Source organism: Cydia fagiglandana, chromosome 20 (genome assembly GCF_963556715.1).
Source record: "Cydia fagiglandana chromosome 20, ilCydFagi1.1, whole genome shotgun sequence".
Taxonomy (NCBI): Eukaryota; Metazoa; Arthropoda; class Insecta; order Lepidoptera; family Tortricidae; genus Cydia; species Cydia fagiglandana.
The window spans coordinates 5,059,836-5,081,004 of NC_085951.1; the positions used below are offsets into that span (position 1 = coordinate 5,059,836).

Genomic DNA, 21,169 nt, shown 5'->3' on the forward strand with positions numbered 1-21,169 from the left:
TGGGCTGATCAGGCTGATAAATTTTGATCTCTGTGACTTCACGAACAAGATAGTCCAGCTTGTCTTCTAGGGTTTTCTACGGTGGAGGGGCTTGACTGACATTCGTAGAACGTAGAAGTAGACGGCGGTACTGACATTACGAAATTTTTGTGCCGTTGCAGACTACGTATTTTATAGTCCTTGTAGATCAATCGGTTTTATATCAAGTTTCATTCAGAGTACCTGTTCCTATCAGGTGGGATTAATAAAATGTCACCTACTCCAAATCCTGACATTCTATTTATATTAAATTAATTGAAGATTAATTTTAAACCAGCGTTTATAAATAAAGTCGGAGCAAGCTACCTCTGCATGGCCTTTGCAATGATTAAGTGCGGCAATGTCATGATTATTGACAAAATATTATGGAAATATGACGTCTATATTGACTATTGACTCCTATGGTCTATTCAAGTCGGTGCAAAATTGGCTTAGACAAACTTCACAAACTCTAATCTCATTTTGATCTCATTCGTCGGCATCATGTCGACGTGATATCGACATCGAAATCTGGGTAAATACAAAAAAAAGGCTGGTAGCATTAATGCATTCAAATTAAATATAAAAAATAATATTAAAATGAACGCATCTTTGTAAAGATCTCGAGAAGCGTTCGAATACTAATGCATAATATCTATTTATCTTAAAAATGACAACAATAAAAAATAATTAACACATATTTCAAAATGCAATTTTATTTATTTTAGTTGTAAAGTTAATTATTTATGCATTTTCCTAAATATTTCTTCGGACTCAGTGACAAGACATTAGTAAATAACTTGCAAATGATATTGACATTTTGTGTTGTACGTTCATAATGTCACCAGTCTACTGATTATGGTGGACGTGGCCTAGGTGGTGAATATTTTTTGTTGTATTATGTTTTCATCATCGTCATAATATAATAAGGAAATGTCTGAAGCGATTGTGCCCAAGGGTCAGCCGACTCCCGGCGGCGACCCTGAAAAGAAGGGGTGGTTGTTCAAGTGGACAAATTACTTAAAAGGTTATCAGCGAAGATGGTTCGTGTTATCGAATGGATTGTTATCTTACTACAGGTAAACGCTACAAATTACTCTATTGTTATTCCTCTTCCTATAATAAGAAATCTAAGTGTTAGCTTGTAATATGTTTTATAATCGGTATAATTCAGATACATAGTAAGTATTTGGTTCATAGTTTTTGCTTATCATTTTCACTCTAATGACATTCCAATGTTTTTTCCTATATTTAGATAAAACATAGCTAAATGTTGACAGTTGTGAAGTTTTCTATATTAGGTCGCAGCATCCGTAGCCCGATTATGCGGCAGTATGGGCAACTGCTGTGATTAGGCACTTGTTATCAGTAATTGATAGGCTATGCATGGGCATCCTTCACTGCCCATTACTCAGTTTCTTGGCATGTTAATGAGCATTTATTATGATCTATAAATTTATTTGTACTTGCAATTGGCAATGAGATTGTTACGGAGATTGTAATTTTATTAACTATGTAAATTATTTGAAATTGAAAAGGATTCCTAGTTGACTTTGGAACTCTAAAATAGAGCAAAATAACAATGAAAAGTATAAAAGACTTGATTTTGTAAACAGTACTTTGGTATTTGTTTAACCTTTTGAACGCCAAATGGCGCATCCATTTGCCGTACCACTGACGCCATGAGGTAAAATTTAGTTTTGTGAATAAACAATGCCAACCTAAAAGTGGGGTGTGTTTCAGTAGATTTTCATTAAAAAACGATCGACGTCAAATGCCCATTTTGCGTTGACGTCAGTTGCCGTCTATGGTGTTCAAAAGGTTAATATTTAGGTGAGTTAACCTGACCTATATCTCCCACACCTTAACCTTTTGTTTTGGTTTGTTTAGGTTTCTACATTTACAGTCCTATATTTAGGTAACATTATTTAATTTATTTCAGGCCTCCTCCCACATTTCTATACAAAATGTATAATATATTTATAAAAAAAAAATATCTTTATTTCAGAATATAAAAAAATTCCATACAATATTGTTAGTATCATATCATTAGTATCATTACAGCTACATGTTAGTAAGTACCTACATTAAAATTAATCATTATCATTATACATATGGGTAAATAATTGACACAATGTTTTGACAATTAACAATGAGATCAAGATTTAAAAATAAATAAATAAATATAGTGTGCCAGTGCAAAATAATTTGGTCATAGCATTATCATTTGCTTGGACCCAGCCAGCAAGCTAACACTAAGATCAAACAAGATGAGTCACAACCATTATCTCTCAACAGCAATTATGTAAGATACATACATACTATCAACTCTTAATTATGCTGCGGCATTGAGTAAAGTCCATTTACACATACATATGCGACATTTCAACCAAACGGTACCATATCGTTGGTTGTCGATAAGGTTGATTTTAAATTGATTGTCAATAAAACTGTACATGTAAATATAGCGCTTCATTGACAACGGACAATAAGTACCCTTTTGGTTGAGAATGGCACATACTTACATAGTTTTTTTGTGATAATGACACAGAGAATTCATTATAAACATTTAAAGGTTGTGACCTTGTGTCAGGGCCTAATACACACGGCCACAGATACTTGATAAAAACATGATCAAAGATAGTTATGCTATGTGTACCTCTTTAACAAAGTTTATATGGGGCATTATCTATGAAAAGGGACCTTATTGTCGATGGCGCTTACGCCGCACAGCGTCGCGCGGCATTGTATTTATATCGGAGCATCATTTATAATGGCGCAATCGACAATAAGGTCCCTTTTCATAGATAATGCCCCATATGGTTTTTTATTACATGTGTGTATCTGTATAAAGATATATTTTTTCATTTTATAATCATTAAAATGTTAACAGATTTACAATTTTTTTGATAAGGGGTTTCCAGTTGATTCCTCCTGCAGTCTCATAATATTGAGTGAATTTCTGAATTTACTCAAGAATCTGAAGTATTTGGAGTTACCTGAATTAAATACACCTTAATTAATGAAATAATTTAACATCTGTTTCAAGTAAAACAAAAATTCTTCTAAACAAAGAGTCATAAGAGCCAACAGGAGTGGTCATTTCTCCATACAAACGTACTCCTCGTTTTCCTCCGTGGTTTTTGAAGCTAGAGCAATGATTTTTTTCAATACAGATTAATATTGTCAATATCTGTGTCGGCCCGTTTCGCTTTTTTTGATATTTTTGTTTTTTAAGGCGCTAGAGCCCTTCAAAAATGGCCAAAATGGCCTAATAGACTATGCCGCATTGAGAGGCGTGGCATTCAAAACTGATATCAATTAGCCAAAAAAGCAAAACTGTCCGACACAGATAATTTCATAATCATTTAGATTTCCAAATTTGGTTACGATTGGTTAAGTTTTGGAGGAGGAAACAGAGGAGTACGAAACCTCGATTTTTGAGATTTTTACGCAGGATTTTTCGCCTTGTCCTTATCGCACTACTTTTAGATGCCGCTTCCGTTAGCGAGACGGGTATATTTACCTAAAATATTAAAAACTCAGCTCCTGTTTCGTCTTAAGTAATTGTCTAGTTATAAAACTTGTCTATAACAATACTAATACCTACTTGTATCTTGGATATAATTATGTTTGGTAGATTAGATAGGCAGTGTTTGGGTTAATTTAATATGAATATTATGATATGCAATTTGATAGTGTTTCTGAAGATACATATAATATTAACTTTTATAAGGAAAATACAATGTCAGACGATGTTATGTATTGCTTAAAACACACAAACATGTTCTAGTTAAGGATATGCTAATTGCGATAATGTCTGCCGCGGCTTGGTTAGCACTGCCGAGAATCTTATCAGCTGTAACCAGTTCCATGCTAATTATTAGGTACACACATAATGAATGGTGTAGATAAATTTAAATTTATTAAAAATATAGAGAGATATAGAATACTTTTGATTGGCACACCTGAGTAAAAGATATAGATAAAGATATAAATAAAAACAATTGATTAAAGATAGAAGGCAATGGGACACTAAAGTTATTAAAAATTATTTATTATAAAAAAAAGAGAATCAGAATTGGTTTATTTTCATAGTTATCGGTTACAATTTGTGTCCCTGCTCCCGTTCGAGTCTCGGGGCAGGCAACAGGCGATTTCATCGCTAAAAAGCGATATCTTTTAGACAATCAGAAAAAGTTACTTCCAAGGACACCATGATTTGTGGTAGCGGTATTGACGACAAATTAAAGTTAAATTTAATTAACTTTATTCCAAGCATTCCAAGACATTTCCGTCAGTAAACAGGAGTGGCAAATTTAAAAAAATGTAGGAGCGAAGAGTTATCGTTACGTAGAAAATTTGTTTTCGCGCCTTTTTCTACTGACAAACTTGTTTCACTGGCTATTTCTATCACGGAACAAATTTCCTTGAATTATTATTAGGTATCCTCAACTCTCAACAAAAACTCAATACCCAATTTGTCAGTAGAAAAAGGCGCGAAATTTAAATGAAGTCGGTCCGATATGGCGGCATTTCGGGAATTCGGAATACAGATATTCACGCCCTAGTTGTCACCTACACAAACCTACACTTGCAATGTCTGATTATACAATCAGACAGGTAGGTAGAGAAATGTAGTTTTGCTACTATTTTTAATTTGTTTGGAATAGGGATTACAGTTTAATGAGCAATGTCATGTGGGGATTCCCTCATGCTGTGTTTATATCAGCTGACTCAACTGATCTCTTCTTTAAGCCTCACGGGGAAGCCCATAAATATAAAACTTGCGGAGGTTGCGGGTTCAAGTCCTGCCGGAAGCATAATTTTTCAATTTTTTCCTTTAATATAAAATTTAGCCCATAAATATATTTCTCAATTAGGATTCCATACTGGTTGACCTTGAATTGCCTTGAATTTAAATAAAGTTATAATCACATTTTTAAGAATCTTCTTCATAATATTTACTATGTATTTTTAATATGTTAATCTGATCACTGTCCTATCCTATTCATTTAAATATTTAAACATACGTCTTACGAACGTTACGGTGCTATGTACACACTTTGTCCTTGTAAAAGTGTAGAACAAAGACTCATTAATTGTAAAAAATGAGTAAAGTCTAAGAGATAAATCTGCGTATTTGACAGCTGATGTAGATGGCTGTACGGCCCCTTACATTATACGGTAACTCTAGTTGTCATTGTTTGACATTCCAATGACCCCCGTATCAATTTTCAGTTTAAAATTAACTAAATAATGTTTTCCAATCGTTCCAGAAATCAAGCAGAGATGGCGCATACATGCCGAGGCACCATCTCTCTCCTCGGAGCCCTGATCCACACGGCGGACTCTTGCACATTCGTGATCAGCAATGGCGGCACGCAGACCTTCCACATCAGGGCGCATGACGAGGTGGAGCGGCAAAGCTGGGTCACCGCGCTGGAGCTGGCTAAAGCCAAGGCCATGTGAGTGAGACAGCCTGACTCAAACCATCTCACTCTAACTTGCACATTCGTGACCAGCAACGGCGGCACGCAGACCTTCCACATCAGGGCGCACGACGAGGTGGAGCGGCAGAGCTGGGTCACCGCGCTGGAGCTGGTTAAAGCCAAGGCCATGTGAGTGAGACAGCCTGACACTATCTCCCTCGCTCTGACTATTGCCGAGGCACTATCTCTCTGCTCGGCGCTCTGATCCACACGGCGGACTCTTGCACATTCGTGATCAGCAATGGCGGCACGCAGACCTTCCACATCAGGGCGCACGACGAGGTGGAGCGGCAGAGCTGGGTCACCGCGCTGGAGCTGGCTAAAGCCAAGGCCATGTGAGTGAGACAGCCTGACACTATCTCCCTCGCTCTGACTATTGCCGAGGCACTATCTCTCTGCTCGGCGCTCTGATCCACACGGCGGACTCTTGCACATTCGTGATCAGCAATGGCGGCACGCAGACCTTCCACATCAGGGCGCACGACGAGGTGGAGCGGCAGAGCTGGGTCACCGCGCTGGAGCTGGCTAAAGCCAAGGCCATGTGAGTGAGACAGCCTGACTCAAACCATCTCTCTCTAACTTGCACATTCGTGACCAGCAACGGCGGCACGCAGACCTTCCACATCAGGGCGCACGACGAGGTGGAGCGGCAGAGCTGGGTCACCGCGCTGGAGCTGGCTAAAGCCAAGGCCATGTGAGTGAGACAGCCTGACTCAAACCATCTCACTCTAACTTGCACATTCGTGACCAGCAACGGCGGCACGCAGACCTTCCACATCAGGGCGCACGACGAGGTGGAGCGGCAGAGCTGGGTCACCGCGCTGGAGCTGGCTAAAGCCAAGGCCATGTGAGTGAGACCGCCTCACTCAAACCATCTCTCCCTAACTTGTTCTTGTAATTATTAGTGGATACGTTCAATTATATTACAAGGAAGTATTAGTGACAGTGACTATCGGACGTTCCACGGCAAAAGGTACCATTGCCCCGGCTGAATATTGGAGCGGCGTTAATAAGAGCGTAAGCGCCAGCCGCCATAAGGTACCTTTCCCGTGGAACGTCACATATAGTTGGTCAAACCAATTTGTCAGTCGTAAGAGCCAGGAAAACTATACTCATCCTTTTCTTTTAGGTGCTAGTACTAGACTAAGAAAAAGATAGTATGAGTCTCTCTGTCTATGATATCTTTACTATTTCATATCTAGTGAATCTCTAATTCGTTTCCCGAGTCGCGCCGTATGAATTTACCTTTCTTACCTAACAATAAAGACATGAGTAATACAAATCAAACATCTGTGGGCAACCAATAGCTAACCTTTTTTTTTTCTAGAAGAGCACAAGAGTCAGACGATGACGAGTCGGACGGCGGGGCGGCGGTCTGCGCTGAAGGCGAGAGCGAAGACGCGGGTGGCATCGCGCGCGAACTAGCTGCCAGGTCTGTTGCCTTCTTTATTAGACTGGTTTTAATTTGAAAAGCACAAAAGTGTATTCAGCACCCCCGATTTATCGGAAAATAGAAAAAAAAACTATAAATTTCCCCATACTTAGAACTGAAACTCAAAATTTTTTTTTTCATCAAACCCATACGTGTGGGGTATCTATGGATAGGTCGTCGAAAATGATATTGAGGTTTCTACTATCATTTTTTTCCAAACTGAATAGTTTGCGCGAGAGACACTTCCAAAGTGGTAAAATGTGTCCCCCCCCCCCATAACTTCTAAAATAAGAGAATGATAAAACTAAAAAAAATATATGATGTACATTACGAGGGTTGCACTGAAAATGTCGGGAATAGAGAATACTGTCGCATCTAGACAGTCAATCTTTATTTTAATGCATACTTAATCTCAAACTGACCACGCATATAAATTTTCTTTTGAAAGTAATCATTCTGTAATGCACACGGCTCATAATCCCAAAGTCCTTTTTGTATGGCGATTTTGGAGCCTTAGTGGTTTTGTATGAAATTCGTGGAGTAGCCAACGGAATTGAAGTTTTTTTTACATATATATATATATATAATATTTTTTTACTGTTGTCATATGAATATTTAGGAATGTCGAAATCTGCCGATATGCAACTTTTTTGGCAGTCTTTTTAATTAACAGCACAAATGCGATTTTAATTTTTGACGTCGCTTTGGAATGACATGCTTCTTTAAGATCATCTATGGGATAAAATGAAAGTGACTTTCATATTTAATTTTAACCGCAAACGAGCGTACGATGAACTCTAGTTCATAAAAAAATAACAGAAGCCCATTGTAACTTTTATTTGTTCGCTGAGGGCATATTGAAAACCGTTTAAAAATTTGATCGGAAAAATCACTTTGCCAAAAATTCAAATAATGTTCGACATACAATTTTCAAATTGCCAGTAATTCTTAAATACAAATGACAACCAAATGAAATATACCTTAAAAGTTTTATAAAGAGTTACATTTTTATAAATTATATGCCTCTTTCTATTATGTTATTTCTAAGTGTCCCATTCCCGAATATTTCAGTGCGACCCTCGTACCATGTAAACTTCTACAGAAAATTGGTTTGGACAAGATCTAGTAAGTAGTTTTTTTTATTGCGTCATAAATCGTAAACTGCAAATTTTATTATGTTACTTGCTGCTACGGAACCCTTCACTTGGCCGCTTTTTTGGTGAAAATCGCTGAAAAATACCTCACTTTTAGTTTAGCATTATTTATTCACAAAACTAAATTTTACCACAGAATAAATAATAGTACTGCCATACAGAAAGAAAACTTCCTACAAAACCGAAGTTTGACAGCGGTTCAGGATCGAATCATGCTGTCCCTTTCTAATAAATGGCACTGTCCCTTTCGCCTATTTAGGATTGTCAAAATTCAAGCCATTTTCTTATCTGTGGTCGTGCTCGCAAAGGGACGTCAAGTAGTGTCAACCCTAATATTTGCTCGGAGCAATGCTGACTGCGGAGCCGAGTTTGGCCGAAGTCAGGAGTTTCGCACCCCTGGTTTTACACCTGTGGCGTCAGTGGCACGGCAAATGGATACGCCGTTTGGCGTTCAAAAGCTTAATATTATTGATATAGAATGTCAACCATCTTTGTTCTAGATTCCACGATCTCCGCACATGCTCGGAGCTGGTGGCGCGGCACGGTGCAGCCCTCCAGCGGTCTCTAGTGGACCTGGAGATCCCACCTTCAGACACCACCAAGCAGGTGTCCGAGCGAGCCACGCTCTTCCGGATATCCTGCAACGCCATGATGAACGTGAGTACTTATAATGTGCTCGGAGCTGGTGGCGCGGCACGGTGCAGCCCTGCAGCGGTCTCTAGTGGACCTGGAGATACCACCTTCAGACACCACCAAGTAGGTGTCCGAGCGGGCCACACTCTTCCGGATATCCTGCAACGCCATGATGAACGTGAGTACTCATAATGTGCTCGGAGCTGGTGGCGCGGCACGGTGCAGCCCTGCAGCGGTCTCTAGTGGACCTGGAGATCCCACCTTCAGACACCACCAAACAGGTGTCCGAGCGGGCCACACTCTTCCGGATATCCTGCAACGCCATGATGAACGTGAGTACTCATAATGTGCTCGGAGCTGGTGGCGCGGCACGGTGCAGCCCTGCAGCGGTCTCTAGTGGACCTGGAGATACCACCTTCAGACACCACCAAACAGGTGTCCGAGCGAGCCACGCTCTTCCGGATATCCTGCAACGCCATGATGAACGTGAGTACTCATAATCTGCAAAATATACAAGTAATTAGGAAGGAAAAGGATTAAGGTACCTCACGTCATTTGAGGTGGGACACTGTAGGTACCATTTTTGTGAAGAACCTCATCTTAACCCCTTTTGAACGTCCCGCTTCTACGGGCTTGATTCAGTTAAATGATGTTTTATCCCTTTTGAACAAATACATAAATCAAAATGACAGATAAAAACAAAAGATTCACTAATTCGGGCCAGTAACGCGTTTATGAATAACGCCATTAATATTTGTGCAGGCATGTTCAGAATTCATGAGCGCAGCGGCGGCTTCAAGCGCGCGAATGTCGCGCGCTCTACAACACGAGCGAGATCAGAAGATGCGGCTCCAAGAGGCGGTAGAGCAACTTGCTAGACAGCACGACAACTTGGAGAAGGCCGTCTCTCATCGCACAGGTTAGTTCTATTAGCGCCACTTGCACCATTTCACTAGCCCGGGGTTAACCGGTTAAACCCGGATACCATGGTTACTAGTACAATTTGACACTGGGTTAACGCTTTAACCGCCTAACTCCGGGTTAGTGGGATGGTGCAAGTGGCCCTTACCAGTGGATACATGCAAAAGGAGGTAGAGTAACTTGCCAGACAGCACGACAACTTTGAAGTCAGTCACCGCGCAGGTAAGAAGTAGAGTAACTTTCCGGGTAGAGTGTTAGATAAAACGAGCGAGATCAGAAAATGAGGCGGTAGAGCAACTTGCCAGATAACACAACAACTTAGAGGAGGCCGTCTCTCACCACAGCAGCACAGGTATGCTTGCAGGTAAGGGGAAAAACCATAGACCTAGTATTACATAGATGAGCTATACGCGTGCCTCCGCAAAACACGCAAAGCGACAATATTAAAAACACGTTTCAACATTCCTGACAACATACAAAAAACAATCTACGTAATTCGGTCGGGTTATTTGCTGCCCACCATGAACCATACTAAATTTTTGATGGGGAACAAACAAAAAGTGAGACTGTGACAAGGACAAGCAATAATACCGCTTTCTCTGTTACTCCTACTGAAATTTCCATAAGTGCATCTCGTTCGGTCGTTTGGCCGATGGAAAAACAAATCACCTTCGTGCGTGACACTACATCTACAACTTAGTGATAGTAGTAGAAATGTTTCATGTCTAAACGCCTGGCTAGTCTGGCTTACCAAGCATAATGACCATAAGGTACCATATTTCTTCGTAGTAAATTCGAATTTCTAAAGGCCAGGCCACACCGGCTGCGTTTGCGTAGACGTGGACGTGCGCGTGCGTAAAAATGTTGGAACCACGCACGCACACATCACGCAACCAGAGTGTCGTCTCTCATAAGGAACTATATATTACAACGTGCATGTCTACGCACACGCACCCGGTGTACACAGGCCTTAACTGTTTCCAAAATAACCTACTCTTTGTTATGCTTGGTAGGATATTAGGGTTCCGTACCCAAAGGGTAAAACGGGACCCTATTACTAAGACTCTCCTGTCCGTCCGACCGTCCGTCCCTCCGTCCGTCTGTCCGTCACCAGGCTGTATCTCACGAACCGTGATAGACAGTTGAAATTTTCACAGATGATGTATTTCTGTTGCCGCTATTACAACAAATACTAAAAACAGAATAAAATAAAGATTTAAGTGGGGCTCCTATACAACAAACGTGATTTTTGACCGAAGTTAAGCAACGTCGGGCGGGGTCAGTACTTGGATGGGTGACCGTTTTTTTTTCTTTGCATTATAGTACGGAACCCTTCGTGCGCGAGTCCGACTCGCACTTGCCCGGTTTTTCTAGTAAACAAACGAACAGTTTATCTATCTTATCATTATGAATAAAAAATAAGGTCGTTCTTACACGCACATTAAGTAATGGTTTATTGTAGGCTAAATATACGTTCAACATACTTTTCACATGCAGTTCAAAATCTTAAATTTCAGATTTGAGCACTGATCTAGAGTCATAGAAGGTAGGATCCTATAGAAGTGGTATCTCCGTGAGGGACAAAACATACGCAATGCGATACTATAAAGGCCGAGCCACACCGTCTTGCGTGTGCGTGACGTGCGCGTGTGCGTGCGCTAAAATGTTGGAGCCGCACACGCACACGTCACGCAAGCGGTGTGCCATCTCTCATAAGGATCTGTATACTACAACGCCGCACGCGCACGTGCACGTCACGCACGCGCAGCCGGTGTGCACAGGCCTTAATTGGTCGAATTTCATCAGATCGAGAGTGTCATCATTAGCTCGACGAGCTTACGGACTCGAGGCAAACACGAGACGAGCCACGAGCCCCCCGCTTGCCGCTTAAAGCCCCTGTACACCATGGGCCAGCGTGGGCCAGTCTGGGGGCCCCATTTATGCGTTAGAGGGAGCAAGTGATATTGCTATCTCATTCTACCGCATGGCTGCGTCCCTTGGACTGGCCGGCGCTGTCCCATTGTGTATAGGGGCCTTAACAAAACGAGTCTGTTACGAACAGGACAGATATGGCCGCTAGGAGGCGACAGCGCCACGCGCGGCTTATGGCTAGCCACCAAAATTGGTGTGGAACGGATGTACTTGTAGCTACCTGTTGCAAAGCGACGAAATCGCAGAACATCATGCGTCACTAGTGTCACTACGTCAATCACATGGCCTACCGTGAAACACGACAATCGAAAGTTCGATTTCTGCCTCTCTATCACTCTCGCATATTCGAGCGATAAAGAGGCAGATACCATCTAAATTTCGATTTTCGCTTTTACCGGTAGGCCCTTGTTAACAAACCGTCTTGATGCATCAGGCACTGGTCCCACCGCGAGCTAGAAGAGACACGGCGATATTTATAGTTACTCGCCCAGCGGTGAGCTATAAATGTCGCCGTGTCTCTTTTATTTACACGGGAGTGCTTATCTTTTGTTCGTGTTTATAGCCGATAGCTCATAGCTTACTAGCTCGCGGTGGGACCAGTGCCTCAATGTCATATTTTATTGTCTGTGAAAAATGGTCAAAAAACAGTTTAAGGCACAGTATATAGAGTCTGTGCGGAAAGAGAAGAGTCGTGGGATTTGAGGGCGCGCCAGTGCTATTTTATGGATTTTGCTATGCTGACAACACTGGTCACGTGATTATAGTACGACACTAAAGGTCATGATACTTGAATCCCTTTTGTTCCGGTTTTTTTACCACGGTTTACTAAACGGAGCCTGGTGGTGGTGTCGGCTCGTCAACTCAATCCTCTGATTTAGCGCAGGCACTAGTTTTCTTTTTAAAACACACTTGTTTTTATATCTCAGATACTAAAAAGTGACTGCGATTGACAAAACTGCTAAAACTAGTTAAGAATCTGCCCAATAGAACTGTAATTTTAGTACCAAACAAGATAGAGTCTCATATATGTACTGCCTAATCTGTGCAGTCCAACAGTTATTAAAACCGGGTAGATCGGGTAGAAATTGGGCAATAGAACTGTAATTTTATCTGGGATAATTTCACCCATTGTAAACTTGACTTGTAATGTATGTGTATGTGTACATTATTAATAATAAATATGAATATGAATAAAAATAGTGCATAAGTAGGTAGGCCTTATTGGGATATGTCCGGTTCTCTCATCTCACGATCGTCGCCGAAAAGTCACTGCTAAATATGAAATATAATTTCGTAACTAACAGAACCTACAAATAAAGAAATATTTTATTAGAAAAAGTTTTATTCAGAACCTTGTAAACGAACTTACAAGTAAAGAAATATTTTATTAGAAAATGTTTCATTCTTTGTAATCGAAGTCTGAATTAAAATATTCAATGTCACTTATGTTTGAGCTAGCTTCGAAACAACCAGGGACACTCATAGAACTATCTTCATCTGAACTGGATGTGCTTGAATCCGGCACGTAGATTACGAATTCTTGCATATCACCTACTTAGCGGTCTTTTATTCGAGATACCGTAGGTACTTTTACACAATCCTGAAAAAGAAATTACATATAAATATGCATAAAATGGCAAGTATCAAGACTATTTGTCAGTTATTTTAAAGATCATGAATGACCTGCATATTTATGAAAATTAATATATTTTGAATGAATATACTTACCGATTATGTACCGGAGACAAGTTACTTAGGGGGCTTATTAAATAGGTAATTATTTAATATTAAATACAACATCAATACCCGCGAATAGCGGAAACACGTTCCGCGACTTTTTGTAAGTCGATAGTCGGCTTTTAGCCGTTTTCTTCCCGCTGACAAAACCGAACAATGTTAAATATAATTTTCCTTGTGGTTTTATGTACGGTTTTATCGTGTTTTGAAAATATTTTATACATAAAACTTGCGGTTTTTGTTAATAAAAATATACATTGACAGAAGTTTGTTTACTTTTTACGAGACAGGTGTCAAAGGTTTGATTGCCATCTAAAATTTAAAATGTTAGTTCCCGTTTCTGCCACGACTCTTCTCTTTCCGCACAGACTCTATAAGTTAGTGTATGAATTTACTAGAGTCGTTAGTGCTGCATTCTGGCGGCAGAACATTGCAGTAGTCCCCTATTACCACCCTCTATTCCAAAATACCCCCCTCGTTGCACTATGTACCAAGGTTAGACCAAGAAAAGTCTGCAGCGATTTTGATAGCCCACGCAGTGCAAGTGTTAGTTATATTAAACGTCAAACTTCTATGAAATTATGACGTACTTATAAATAACTCTTGCACTGCGTGAGCTACCAAAATCGCTGTAGACTTCTTGGTCTGACTCTATTCTATTGTAAAAATCATACGTTTTAGAACGTCTCCTTTGTCTGCAAAAACAAAACGCAACGAAGCGGCTCCGCTTTTGCTGCGCTGCGCATATAAAGTATGTAACGCAGTACTGCATGAAACGGACCGTCAAAATTGACTTGAGTGAGTGAGTTGGTTGTTGTTGAAATTGGAAATTCTGGTCGAATAATAAATTAAATTTCTTTAAAATGTTGTAAAAAATCAAGGTTTAAAAAGAATCTTATTCATTAAATTAAAAATGTTAAACCTTTAATCTGCTACTGTTCGGTACGTAAGACAACTCGGCGAGCTATCGTAAAAATGTTCCGTTTCCTACGCTGTATATTTTCATTTAAGTTTTTAGGTGATTTCAAGGTTGCTTCACATAAAGAACTTCAATTGGTTGTTAATATGACGTATTCGTTTATCTAATTACCGTCTGCCGCATTAGACGTGTTGTCTTTTGGCAGCTGCATCGTTCGTATCGGTCGGGCGTTTGTATTGTAATTGTAATCTTGGTTCGTTTGGTTTTGTTTAGTGTAGTGCTAGATGCGTGGTTAATCACAGTTGATTCCGATGACGAATTAAATTGTGCTTCGTAACAACGTCATGGGCGGTAAGTGAGTAAAATCACAGAACCGGAAAAATCAGCATTAGTGCAATCATTGTCATCCCATGGTTGTTATTTTAGTCCTTCAAATATGTGGAGGGATTTTCACTGAGTGACCATTTGAATGTGATTGTTATTCACGTAAGTGTTCTTCTGCTAGCATGATCTTGCACTGCTTAGGGTACCAACCCTTGGCTGTTTGTTGCAACCAGAGTTCATTCCATGATTCCACTGGTCAGCTGCTTTAATTCACAACCAAAATATTGTTGTTTTAAATAAAAACAGTTTGTTGCTTATTATTTTAGCAATAGAATAGATTTTGTGTGGAAGTATGATTAAATTAATGTGTGACAGGTACCCTCAAACTCACAGATGCATAATTATTAGAGAATTTTATTTGCATTTATACACATTTGAGAAACTAGCATTATACCTGCAAATGACACAACTGTTGCTTAATAAAAACTGTACTTTACTGGGAATTGTAAATTCTAATTTGCATATTAAATTGCAATGTCACAAAAAATTGTTAAAAAAAAGGAAAACTCTATAAGTTGGTTGTAGGTAGTCTTAAACTAATATAGATAGATAGATCATGATGTTTGTATTAATTTAACACATCCAGTGCCGAAAACCCGACTATCGGGTATTTTATGATTTCGTTCCCAGGCCGGACGACCCGATAGTCGGGATCGTGGTACTACAGCTTTATATGACGAAATTGTTTTGGCCTGGCGCGGATGTCTTGTGTGCCTGGTTGGCAATTAATGTGTTAATGTGTGCCACCATGTTTGTTTTCAATGTCTAGATTGAACATAGTTCCCATATAGAAATAATAGTGTTTGTATGTTTTATAGGTGACATACAAGCCTACATAATCAGGAGATGACTAGTTATATTGCATGGCTGTATAACAGTGTTAAACGATGGTTATTTGGTGATGTACCTACTGCCTTCAATTATATTGTTGTTTAGGAAATATACCATTATAGAATCTACCCATTACTTTAATTAAATGTTTATGTATCCATAAATATTTATACATCCATAATGTCTGTACTACACAAATATTTAATATTCATACCTAGACCTAGCCATCATTTTCCTCAACCCAGCCATCAATTTGAAAGTGAATATTAATATTAGATAAACTGGTTATGTTTAATGTTATTTCAATTTATATATTTAACTAGATACAATTTAGCTATGTTGTTGTTGTAATTATATTTAATTATACGATGTTTTTGCAAGTACAACAATATTAACCTATTTTTGTTACACAGGGGGTAACGGCACAGGACAGGGCAATGAAACAGAGGATGAAGACCATGAATTCTTCGATGCCATGGAAGATGGTGTCAGCTCCACGGACGACAAAGCACACAATTCATTTGTAATGAAAGTACCTGTAAGTATTTTTTTAACTCAGCATCAGAGTATAAACCCTGCTTAATGTCGTTGTCCATTTGAAGGTTAACATAGATTGCATTCACTAATTGAAGCAGATCTGTTTTGAGACAGTCATTCATCACAATGTATGCACTAAGTTAGTAAACAAAATAGGAAGTATGTTTATTTTACATAAACAAACCCAGTCTTATTCACAACTATGTGGCCATGTCATGAGGAGGTAAAATTGTTTATTTTAGGAACCTGAATTTTGGTATTTGAATTTATTCTGTAGTCTTTTCTAAGAATTAGTTTACTTATTCAATAACAATATCTCTAATTAACATGACATTGTGTTGTATTTGTTAATCTTCCAATAATGTAAACATTTAAATGAGTCATTATTACTGACTGACAGTGACAACCAATGTATACAAGAGATATTATTATAAATTTTAGACCACAACATTAAATATAATTTACTAAACAAGCAAACATAGAAGTATGGATGACTTACCAAGTATAATAATTAATAAGGAAATCACTAATAAAATATGTAGTTCTTTATAAATAATTTCCTTTCTTTCTGGAGAGGCATATCTGGGGAAAGAAATAAAATGTTTCACAAAAGAAAAACCATATCTGTTTGCTAATCCATCAGACAGTGAGGTAACTTTGAACTGAGGCCAGTGGCAAATTAATTTAATAATCCTCCTCACAAATCTCGGGTTAGAGGCTCATAGCATTTTGCGAGTGCTACCATTTAGCTACGCCACTGATATCATACATGGATCAATTCGCTCATAGTTCACCCCACGTGTGTGTATCCTTGCAGGTAAACAGAAAAAACAAAGTAAAAAGCGGAGAAAGCTCTGATGACTCGGAGCCTGAGATTGTAACAGAGACACAGCAGGTTAGTTATGTTTATTGGATACTTATTATAAGCCTCACTATTCTTCCTTTATATTTTTTTTTCTTTTAAATACCTTTCCTGCTATTATATATTATGTGTGTATTTAAATACAAATACAAATAACTTTATTTTGCATGAAATATGGTACAAAAGATGGTCAGACAATATTGGGTAACACATATAATAAAATGCTATTTAGTAAAAAAAAACTTGACTTTTGTGACCACAGTTTATTGTCGAATAGGACATTTTTCTTCTTTACGCTGTTAAAAATGTTGCTATGTCACCTGCGCCGGGAAAACAACATGCTAAAATCACAAATCTTTCATTGGAACTACCATACCCTTGATACTCTGATGATTACTGATACAAAGCATGAATTATAACTGACGATATCTACGATATTTATTAATTATTATTGCGAGCCCATATTGTCTCACTGCTGGGCAAAGGCTGGGTAAGGGTAGGACTCCATTTTTTCCAGCCTTATCGATCCTATGCAATGATCAGAGGACCATTCCTTTAAAAAGCGGACTAGGATAATATTTATACTAAATAAATACATATCTATTAACTTTATAATAATCGTTAGTCCCTTTCCGACTTATTGGTATGATGGAAAGGGACAAACGATTATTATCGGCTTGTCAACTTTAGTAGACGTTTATGAATAAGGGAGTAAATTAATAAAACTAAACAATAGACAAGCAATCGTATCTACACTTATTTTGCATAAATTAAAAATTATTAGCGCAAAAATAATTATTATTTGAAGCTCTGGTGGCCGAGCGGTAAGAGCGTGCGACTTTCAATCCGGAGGTCGCGGGTTCAAACCCCGGCTCGTACCAATGAGTTTTTCGGAACTTATGTACTAAATATCATTTGATATTTGCCAGTCGCTTTTCGGTGAAGGAAAACATCGTGAGGAAACCGGACTAATCCCAATAAAGCCTAGTTTCCCCTCTGGGTTGGAAGGTCAGATGGCAGTCGCTTTCGTAAAAACTAGTGCCTACGTCAAATCATGGGATTAGTTGTCAAGCGGACCCCAGGCTCCCATGAGCCGTGGCAAAATGCCGGGATAACGCGAAGAAGAAGAGGAGTAAATGAATAAAACTAAACAATAGACAAGCAATCGTATCTACACTTATTTTGCATAAATTAAAAATTATTAGCGTCGGAACCGGAACCTAGTCACACTTGATGGTGCGTAGACAACAGTATTATTGTTTTGAACACTGTTTGAACAGAACGCGAGTACAAACACACGAGTATTTGGATGACGGTAACGTTTGTATAACCATTTTAACGTGTGAATTAAAACCTTATGTCATATATTCTCAAGTATTTTACCTATTTATCACTTTCAAGTTTGTTCAATTAGTGTACAATCTAATAGTGTATAGGTATAGCTGTGAACAAAAGTACTAATAATACTAATAATTTAGAAAGGTTCTCTCTGACGGTATGTGTATTTAAGGTGAGAGAGGTTATTTGCTTGTTAGTGTGTTTTTGGAGCATTCCACGAGCTGTCCCGTACAAACGCATTTTATTTCGTATATTAGAACTTTTTTTTTCGGCGTTTAAAGCCGACAATTATTTTTATGGTCATATTTTTGACCAATTGTTACAGAAATAGAAACTCTTATACCTGCAAATCTTCAGAAAACTCGCGTTTGTACGGGACAACGGTAGACAATTTCATGGAATGCTCCTTTTGCGTTTATCTCTCAAACCTTTTTGGTGGTGTAGTGTGTACACTGTACAGAAGAATTCATAAATATACATTTTTTCACCTTATTGCAATGTATTAGGATGTAATGTAAGGTAAATAAGTCCTTACGCTGCCCGACTGATGACTAAGTAAAAGGAAAACCTCTGAATAAATAACGAAGTCAATGAAAATGATGGCTTTAATTGAAACTTAATAGCTCGCCAAGAAGTTGGTTATCAATCGAGGAAACACGTGAATCGCTCGTTATTTATACTAAATCCTTTAGTTTAGAGCAGCGGTCGGCAACCTTTTAGCAGGCTAGGGCCACATACCTAGTAGGTAACGGAGGTGACGCGAGCCGTACTTTGTTAATATTTATGACTTTATGAGACATTGTCGTTTGTCACTATTACATACAAAATAGCCAAGGCGGCACTCGGGCCGCAAGTGACAGTTTCACGAGCCGCATGCGGCCCGCGGGCCGCAGGTCGCAGGTTGCCGACCGCTGGTTTAGAGCACTAGTCGATAGTGATGGTTATTATACTTATAATTCCATTTAATGGCGCCGTGCCAAGAGTAGGTCATTGTCTATTGTGGAAATAACATTCATTAGGCTGTCTGTCATCTATCAATATGGAATATAATTAATTCAGTCAGATGCTGGAAATAATTAACTATGGATTAGACGAAATTATATACTGGAGTGCAATCCAAACTTTTTCGCGTCAAGTGCAAGTATAATATAAATGTTTTGATTTTAAATAGCATGCGGTCAAAAGTATATGTTTGTAATGCTGGCTAAATCGACGGTAGAATGGTTTGTAACTGCTTTTAATTAGAAAAGTGACCTTGATGGTACTGTTTTTCTACTACCTTATGTATTTGAATGTAAAAGAACAAATTTCGACTTCTACCTGTTTGCGTCACAGGCCTATACCTTCCTGTTTATATATATATATATATATATATATAATAGCCGTAACAGACTACCGCACCGCACCGCGACCTTGGTGCGGTGCGGTAGTCTGTTACTGCTTTAGGACTATTGAGACGTAGTTCATTGCGTTTTATTGAGATTGAAAATGTTTTATTGAATTAGTTCCTGTTACGGGAAGATACCTATTTTTTGATATTACAACAACTGTAATATTATCTAGGTACAATTATCTACACACACCCGCTGACCACATCCTCCAAACACTGCTACTTGTTTCCAGTCGGAAAATGTCATATTGTATTTCATTCAAGCATTGATCAGTGATGTTTTCTGTGTGCCACTTCACACTCATGATATGTTAATTAAAGTTAGCGAGATTATCCCACAAACATGACCTAAAAAGCAAACTACTTCTAGGTACTCTCATAGAACAGATTTATTTACTTTCATAACCTTGCATTTCAATGCACCATTCAGTTATAAAAGCGACCTTGACCTGACGATATAAAGTATATCTTCCAAAACACGCAAAAAGCGATGCTAGTTTCGGAAAATTATGAGGTGTGTAATGTAACTTGGCACCAGCACTCTTGGCAAGGTGCGAGTCCTCGACATGAATTTTTGCGAGTCCGCGTGGACAGAAACAGAAAATTACTTATGAATTGAATTTATAATATTTTTAGCACTTTTATTTTGTTGTCATGATCTGAGTCGGTTCTGAAATTATGTTAGCTGTAAACTAGTTAACTGAGTTTTATATATGTTTACGTTATCTAATAATAGAGCAGAAAGCTAAGTTATTATATTATGTAAAGAAATATGCTTCTTTCAAGGTAATCTAACCACTATATAAAAATCTTAAGTCTTGCAATATTCTGTTACGTTACAAGTGAAGTTTATTATAAGAAACGTAATATTTTTTGTGACAACAAATATTCTATGGCTATTGAACTTTACAAATTTAAGATGAACCTTAAATGCTGCTCAGAATACGCTAACGACGAACCATAAAAACGCAGTGACGTATACGCATGTGTCACATTTTTAACCAACCTACCGTTGTGATCGCGTCCATAAGAACGCTATAATCACCTCTTGCGATGTTGATGCAACTCTGCATATTTTAGGCAGCGGTGTGGCCGATCCTTTAACATATTCAGTGCCGAAAACCCGACTATCGGGTATTTTATTATTTCGTTCCCAGGCCGGACGACCCGATAGTGGATTGTGGTACTGCTTTAGTAGTAGTAGTAGTAGTAGTAGTAAACACTTTATTGCACAAAACAAGTACATAACACAGAGAGAATACAATAAATGTGTACAAAGGCGAACTTATCCCGTTAAGGGATCTTTTCCAGCTAACCTTTAAGTAACTGAGAGATACATATGAAGTGGTAGTCAAACTAAGATAAAATGTACATGACGGCGAGACTTAAAAGAAGTAGCTAACCCTAGGAACATAACTTAATACAATGTGATGCATTAGGTGCAAAGGCATATACATATATAGATATACGAAACAATTACATGTCCATAAAAATATTAATACTAACTTCTAAATAAATAAATATATACATATATATAAATACATACAAATATATAAATATATATAACCGCACAATCCTACCTACGTGTC

General features: G+C 38.6%; 1 protein-coding gene across 1 annotated transcript in view; it reads left to right on the forward strand.

Annotated features, from left to right (window-relative positions):
* Positions 1–850: 850 nt before the first annotated feature.
* LOC134674388 (oxysterol-binding protein 1) overlaps positions 851–21,169 on the forward strand; it is a 31,517-nt gene continuing 11,198 nt past the window's right edge. The window contains exons 1-7 of the mRNA XM_063532458.1: positions 851–1,097; positions 5,298–5,486; positions 6,838–6,942; positions 8,597–8,753; positions 9,492–9,648; positions 15,867–15,991; positions 16,808–16,885. Of these exons, the coding sequence (XP_063388528.1) occupies positions 952–1,097; positions 5,298–5,486; positions 6,838–6,942; positions 8,597–8,753; positions 9,492–9,648; positions 15,867–15,991; positions 16,808–16,885 (957 nt within the window). The 5' untranslated portion in view covers positions 851–951. The remainder of the gene's footprint in view (positions 1,098–5,297; positions 5,487–6,837; positions 6,943–8,596; positions 8,754–9,491; positions 9,649–15,866; positions 15,992–16,807; positions 16,886–21,169) is intronic.